Here is a 7815-nt window from a genome sequence, read left to right on the forward strand (position 1 = left end):
AATTATGAACGAATCAAATTGTGATGATTTTGGTTAGCTATATTCAATTTCTAACGAATATCAAATCCTAAATAACCAGATAATATAACAATAAATTGATTAAAGAAAAAAATATTATCACTAATTGAAACTGACTAAGGCGTTATTTGCGATTCTATATGGACAAGCTGTGATTTATTTCAAAAGCAAATTCAAATACACCGAAGTGTACTTTTATCCTAGGATCACTACTTATTTATCATAAAACAAAGTGGATTAAAGGATTAAAGTGTACTTTAATCCTAGAATCACTACTTATTTATCATAAAACAAGACGCCCTAGGTAGAAATTATTGTTGTGGTTTATTTGTGGTTGGTGGTACAAGCCAAGACCGTTGGTCTGCTTGTATCACGGCTAAAATGATGATGCATGGGTGTTCTGGTCAATGCACACAACGTCTTGTAGATCATGTTTCGTGACGCATTATTATCTCGATCCCAAATAATGGTGAGATATTTTCCTTTTGTGCGATTCATGCGTTGCTGTTGTTTGTCGGCAGTGAATTCAAAATGCATTCCATCATTTGGCAGGTGCTTCTTCGAATTATGAATTCGACCAACCCATGTAACCGGAACGGGCAGAACATTATTTGCCGGTTTACAGTTGGGGCAAACTAGAAAACTGAAAACAAAACAACAAAAGTAAAAACCCATCAATATTGCATTGTAAAATTTATTGTGAAACAAATTATTCTTTTATTTTCAACAAACACTTACCGGTCTTTAATGTTTCTGCTCTCTGGTTTATGGTATTTTGGCTTTTGAAGCATACAATGACAACGGCTGCAAAGCATTGAAGTGCGAAACTCATCCACATCCACTAACAGTACATAGTATTTGTTCAGTATAGCGATAATGCCTCTTATTGGCATGCGTAGATGTCCTTTTATGGGCGAACCAGCGGCAAATCTTGCATCGCCTACCGCATAAATGATTGTTCGATCCGCACGGTTTTCGATTTTCTTTGCCAGACCGGTCATTTCCTTCGCTATAACATGAAACATTTTCTCTCGTTCAACGTACTTGTCGAATTTCAATCGTGTAACAGGATCTTGATATTTCACCTAAATATCGAAAAAACGATAAACAGTAATACATGTAGCCAATAAACATTGAAGGAAACTTTTTGTACAAAAAAAATAACAAAAACAACTCACTTCACACGATTCGTTGAACACTCGAATTTGATAGTCGAGATATTTATCGAAATTTCGACTTTTGGGCGATGGTTGCTGCGGGTACTCATCGTGGTTTTCGCGGATTTGTTTACACCTTTTCTCAAAGTCGCCGGTGTAGCGAAAGAGTTTTGTTCGTCTTCTAAAAGTGCCCGACCGATGATGCCATTGCTTCGTTTTTAAACGATACGATGTTTCAATGCCTGTCTCCAAGTCCAGACATGTGGAGGCAACCATAACTTTCATGCCAGGATCATCACCATAAATTTTTGTAATACGCTTTTCCGTTTCGTATGCTGCTTGGACATCGGGCGGTATAATTACCGGTGGACGACTGTTACTGTTATTGTTGTTGCTGGTGCTTGTGCTTGGCTGCTGATCTTGTTGCTGCTCATCAACGGTAGCACATCGCTTGGGTCTAACCAAATGAGCGCTTATACCATTCGTGGTGAACGAGAAGCCGAATTTTTGGCTCGGTTTGTTCAATTTTTCGATATCGACAAAGCGTTTCCAAAAGTTATTCATGTCGTCAGTATCCCAAGCACCTTTTGCATTTCTCTGTGTTTTAAATGAGTTTGACAACAGTAAATTAGTAACATCAATCCAGCCTTCGGTGTCGAAGCGAATGTGATGTAGATCATTGCCATTTTGTGGAATTGCATTGAAAGTTTTCCATTGGTTATCTTCATTTTGCGGCAGAATATTGCGATCGTCAATCCACAATTGCAGTCTTATCATTTCGTAAACGTACTTGTACCTTGAGCAAAGAAAGAAAAAAATTGAAAATAAAAACCATCTTCATTTCAGTGTTAAGTATTAATGTGAAAAAAAACTTACCATTCGTTTTGTTTGTCGCTGGTGTGTTGAAGCCAACCATGTGGCACTGCATATTCTGTTGCATCACACTCGGCTTCTTGTTCATCCACTTGCTTCTTGTTCATCCATATCTTGTGCATCACACTCGGCTTCTTGTTGAATATACAGAAATATTGACCCATGAATATTTTTTTCAACTTCGAGGTACACTTTTTTTGACTTGTGGTATACTTAAGGTAGATGATTGAAAAAATTCTAGATGAACGTTTATGTTTGCAATCCAACTCATGTTGTCTCATTCTTTCTCGAACAAATTGACCTGTTGTACCAATATAACACTTGTTACAATCTTTACATTTAACAAGTTAAACAACTTCCACCTTGTCCATGGTTGAGCATTTGTCTTTCAGTTTAGTGAAAAGTTTACCAACATTGTTACACAGTAAGAAAATATCAGCCGACGCTATACGCAAAACCGACTGGTACGTGCGCTCATACGGTTTTACATCTTTTACATCTAGTGACCATACGATTTTTCGACTGATTCGTTACTCTTTGTGCGTATCTTCGCACAGTCGAAAAATCGTATGGTAATAGATGTAAAAGATGTAAAAACGTATAAGCGCACGTACCAGTCGGTTTTGCGTATAGCGTCGGCTGATATTTTCTTACTGTGTAGTGTTTTTAAAAGATATTCGAATATTATCACACACATTCTTAAAAGATATGTGATATCTATTGATCAATCTCCGTACCAATCTCAGTGGGTAATCGTTTCCCGTCAACATCTTCGTTACTAGTTCATCATTTTCATATTTGAACCGTGTATGACTAAGGCGATTATCACGATCAATGAGCCCAGTAACGACACTAATCTTCTGATTCATGGGGTGAATTGATTTGTAGTTAAGCAATAGTCCCGAAGCAACTGGTTTTCTATACCATTCAGTATAAAAAGTTCCAGTGTCCAAATCACGAAATACGGTCATGTCAAGAAATGGAAGACAATTAGACTCTTCACATTCGACAGTAAATTGGATTCTGTCTTCAACACAATTGAAAAGGAGCAATATTTCGTCAATATGGTCATTCTTAACAATCAAAAACATGTCATCAACACACTTTTTTATTATGCGCAATCTCGCTGAGTGTTGTTCCATTATCAATTGTATCTTATCCAAGATGTAGTCTAGCAATAATTCAACCAAAATTGGTTAAATTGGAGCTCCCATTGGTGTTCCATAACATTGTTTGTAGAACTTTCCATTAAATGCAAAGTAGCAATTACCTGTACATAAATTCTGACTTATCCAAAGTAGTGTGATTAGATATCTCATCCCAACGCAATTCCAAAACATCAATGATCTTATTAACTGGTGCATTTGTAAAAAAAGACACTACATCAAACGTTACCATGACCTCATCTTCATCAAACTTCTAGTTATTAATGAAATTACAAAATTCATACGAATTCTTCAAGTGATATGCTGATTTTTCCAATTTGTTTAGTATGCTGGTGGCATATTCAGATAATCTCCTTGTTGAGCCATTTGAATCTGCTGTAATCGGTCGAAACAGCATATTAGTCTTGTGATGTTTGGGTAGGAAATAAATCAATGGTGCTGATGCATGGTTAGTTGATAGATTGATTTCGATTAACCAAAAATCATTTTTTTCGAATTCGTTGATATAGTCATGTTTCTATGACCTTCCTAAAGAGGTTATAGGGGTAGTTTTTTGATTCTTGAAAAAATGTTAAAATTGAACCACTCTAGTGTAATGCCCCCTCCTTGAAGGGTTATAACGGCTCCAAAGGATAATTACGTTAGGAACCATGTCAACGAAGCAAACCGCAAACAATTCGATCAAATGCAACATATGCAGATACGAGGTTCATTTGAAATGTGCCAATATTCAAAGTAGTTTCTTTACTTGACACTTAAGTCCACTGTGACACTGATATTTCGACGATGAATGATTTTTTTTGATTGTCTGTTGATTTATTATTCATTAAATAAACATTTCATTTCAATTTCACTGCTCCTTATATTTCATTTGTTGGAAAATTTATTATTTATCACTTCGCCCCACCACTTTTTCGAGACTCAAAAATCAATGGTTTGCAAAAATTGCCATAATTTTTTTTAATTTATTTTTTTTTAAATTTCGCGACTATAGTGTGTTAGCTATGGCCATTCTCTATCGATTAGAACATTCAACTGATCGAAATAATAAAAATTGTGAATTTTAGGGATGTGCACAAAAACCCTTATCACTTCACTCCACTTTCCCATACACTTTTCAACATTTTGCATTATGAAAGAAAGATGTAAAAAGGAGAAATGTTGAAGCAGTATCATTCCTTATAGTATAATCATACATTTTGTCCAGGATTTAAAGCATTGAATGTGCCTGTTTTTGTTTCATTTATCTATGAACAAGGTCGTCTTTTTCGAATTGTTTTTTTCAGTTGCTGTATGGTAGGCATAGGTTGATGTCTTTTGTTATTAAAAAAAGAAAACAGATAATTGGTCATTCGAATTTCAAGTGGTCAACACATTTTTTAGTCTAAATACTTGCACAAATATTTACATTCAATAAAATCGTATAGTTTTCAGTTTACTTAAGCTTTATTTATCACAATTTTATTTAAATAACTCAATTCGAATTTATTCGTGGAATATTACTGAGTGCGTTCTGTATTTTATCAAACGCAAATTCATTTAAAAAAAGTACTTTTATATTGGGAAATACTTTATTTTCATATTGTATTCGAACGGTGAAGCGTCGACAAATAATTTACAGTTGAATATTGTCAAATCAATAAAAAGTCTTCTACATTTTTTTCAATTGAATTCAGAAATACGTAGATAATAATGCGTGAACGTTGGCATGCTTTTTATATATGCATATATTGTAAGAAGACATATGATTCATTCAATATTGCATCTGAACAATTGCGCATCTGCCCGGTTTGCTTCAATTATAATTCACCAACAAGCGTTGTAAGTAAATAATTCATAAAATTAATTAGCCTATGATGTAGAAGCAGATTTAGATGTTTCTATTCATCATTTCTCTTTATCCAATTGCAGTTGAGTTTGGAAACTGGCGATATGGCATTCAAAAAGTAGAACAAAATCGATTTGGAAAACTCTTAACAGAAATGTAATTATTATTAATAAAGCATTCAATAAACAAAACTAAATATTCATGCTTTTTTCCTTTTCTTGTTATAACCACACTTTATTCAAGGTCTGAACCAACCACGTTACATTTGGTATTTACTGAATTATGAACGAATCAAATTGTGATGATTTTGGTTAGCTATATTCAATTTCTAACGAATATCAAATCCTAAATAACCAGATAATATAACAATAAATTGATTAAAGAAAAAAATATTATCACTAATTGAAACTGACTAAGGCGTTATTTGCGATTCTATATGGACAAGCTGTGATTTATTTCAAAAGCAAATTCAAATACACCGAAGTGTACTTTTATCCTAGGATCACTACTTATTTATCATAAAACAAAGTGGATTAAAGGATTAAAGTGTACTTTAATCCTAGAATCACTACTTATTTATCATAAAACAAGACGCCCTAGGTAGAAATTATTGTTGTGGTTTATTTGTGGTTGGTGGTACAAGCCAAGACCGTTGGTCTGCTTGTATCACGGCTAAAATGATGATGCATGGGTGTTCTGGTCAATGCACACAACGTCTTGTAGATCATGTTTCGTGACGCATTATTATCTCGATCCCAAATAATGGTGAGATATTTTCCTTTTGTGCGATTCATGCGTTGCTGTTGTTTGTCGGCAGTGAATTCAAAATGCATTCCATCATTTGGCAGGTGCTTCTTCGAATTATGAATTCGACCAACCCATGTAACCGGAACGGGCAGAACATTATTTGCCGGTTTACAGTTGGGGCAAACTAGAAAACTGAAAACAAAACAACAAAAGTAAAAACCCATCAATATTGCATTGTAAAATTTATTGTGAAACAAATTATTCTTTTATTTTCAACAAACACTTACCGGTCTTTAATGTTTCTGCTCTCTGGTTTATGGTATTTTGGCTTTTGAAGCATACAATGACAACGGCTGCAAAGCATTGAAGTGCGAAACTCATCCACATCCACTAACAGTACATAGTATTTGTTCAGTATAGCGATAATGCCTCTTATTGGCATGCGTAGATGTCCTTTTATGGGCGAACCAGCGGCAAATCTTGCATCGCCTACCGCATAAATGATTGTTCGATCCGCACGGTTTTCGATTTTCTTTGCCAGACCGGTCATTTCCTTCGCTATAACATGAAACATTTTCTCTCGTTCAACGTACTTGTCGAATTTCAATCGTGTAACAGGATCTTGATATTTCACCTAAATATCGAAAAAACGATAAACAGTAATACATGTAGCCAATAAACATTGAAGGAAACTTTTTGTACAAAAAAAATAACAAAAACAACTCACTTCACACGATTCGTTGAACACTCGAATTTGATAGTCGAGATATTTATCGAAATTTCGACTTTTGGGCGATGGTTGCTGCGGGTACTCATCGTGGTTTTCGCGGATTTGTTTACACCTTTTCTCAAAGTCGCCGGTGTAGCGAAAGAGTTTTGTTCGTCTTCTAAAAGTGCCCGACCGATGATGCCATTGCTTCGTTTTTAAACGATACGATGTTTCAATGCCTGTCTCCAAGTCCAGACATGTGGAGGCAACCATAACTTTCATGCCAGGATCATCACCATAAATTTTTGTAATACGCTTTTCCGTTTCGTATGCTGCTTGGACATCGGGCGGTATAATTACCGGTGGACGACTGTTACTGTTATTGTTGTTGCTGGTGCTTGTGCTTGGCTGCTGATCTTGTTGCTGCTCATCAACGGTAGCACATCGCTTGGGTCTAACCAAATGAGCGCTTATACCATTCGTGGTGAACGAGAAGCCGAATTTTTGGCTCGGTTTGTTCAATTTTTCGATATCGACAAAGCGTTTCCAAAAGTTATTCATGTCGTCAGTATCCCAAGCACCTTTTGCATTTCTCTGTGTTTTAAATGAGTTTGACAACAGTAAATTAGTAACATCAATCCAGCCTTCGGTGTCGAAGCGAATGTGATGTAGATCATTGCCATTTTGTGGAATTGCATTGAAAGTTTTCCATTGGTTATCTTCATTTTGCGGCAGAATATTGCGATCGTCAATCCACAATTGCAGTCTTATCATTTCGTAAACGTACTTGTACCTTGAGCAAAGAAAGAAAAAAATTGAAAATAAAAACCATCTTCATTTCAGTGTTAAGTATTAATGTGAAAAAAAACTTACCATTCGTTTTGTTTGTCGCTGGTGTGTTGAAGCCAACCATGTGGCACTGCATATTCTGTTGCATCACACTCGGCTTCTTGTTCATCCACTTGCTTCTTGTTCATCCATATCTTGTGCATCACACTCGGCTTCTTGTTGAATATACAGAAATATTGACCCATGAATATTTTTTTCAACTTCGAGGTACACTTTTTTTGACTTGTGGTATACTTAAGGTAGATGATTGAAAAAATTCTAGATGAACGTTTATGTTTGCAATCCAACTCATGTTGTCTCATTCTTTCTCGAACAAATTGACCTGTTGTACCAATATAACACTTGTTACAATCTTTACATTTAACAAGTTAAACAACTTCCACCTTGTCCATGGTTGAGCATTTGTCTTTCAGTTTAGTGAAAAGTTTACCAACATTGTTACACAGTAAGAAAATATCAGCCGACGCT

The 7815-nt window shown here is 35.4% G+C and overlaps 2 protein-coding genes across 2 annotated transcripts; both read right to left on the minus strand.

Annotated features, from left to right (window-relative positions):
• Nucleotides 1–145: 145 nt before the first annotated feature.
• Nucleotides 146–3019, minus strand: LOC116351227. The gene is made up of 5 exons (XM_031783307.1): nt 2786–3019; nt 2052–2182; nt 1197–1971; nt 757–1103; nt 146–661 (listed from the first exon to the last, which is right to left on the minus strand). The coding sequence occupies exons 1-5, from the start codon at nt 3017–3019 to the stop codon at nt 343–345; spliced, it is 1806 nt and encodes a 601-aa protein (XP_031639167.1). The 3' UTR covers nt 146–342.
• A 2446-nt stretch (nt 3020–5465) lies between these two features.
• Nucleotides 5466–7475, minus strand: LOC116351226. Its single transcript, XM_031783306.1, has 4 exons — nt 7372–7475; nt 6517–7291; nt 6077–6423; nt 5466–5981 (listed from the first exon to the last, which is right to left on the minus strand). Exons 1-4 carry the CDS (start codon nt 7473–7475, stop codon nt 5663–5665), a joined length of 1545 nt encoding a protein of 514 aa, XP_031639166.1. The 3' UTR covers nt 5466–5662.
• Nucleotides 7476–7815: the final 340 nt, after the last annotated feature.

This window comes from Contarinia nasturtii, unplaced genomic scaffold (genome assembly GCF_009176525.2).
Source record: "Contarinia nasturtii isolate CC-2019 unplaced genomic scaffold, AAFC_CNas_1.1 Cnas_scaffold_4933, whole genome shotgun sequence".
Lineage (NCBI taxonomy): Eukaryota > Metazoa > Arthropoda > Insecta > Diptera > Cecidomyiidae > Contarinia > Contarinia nasturtii.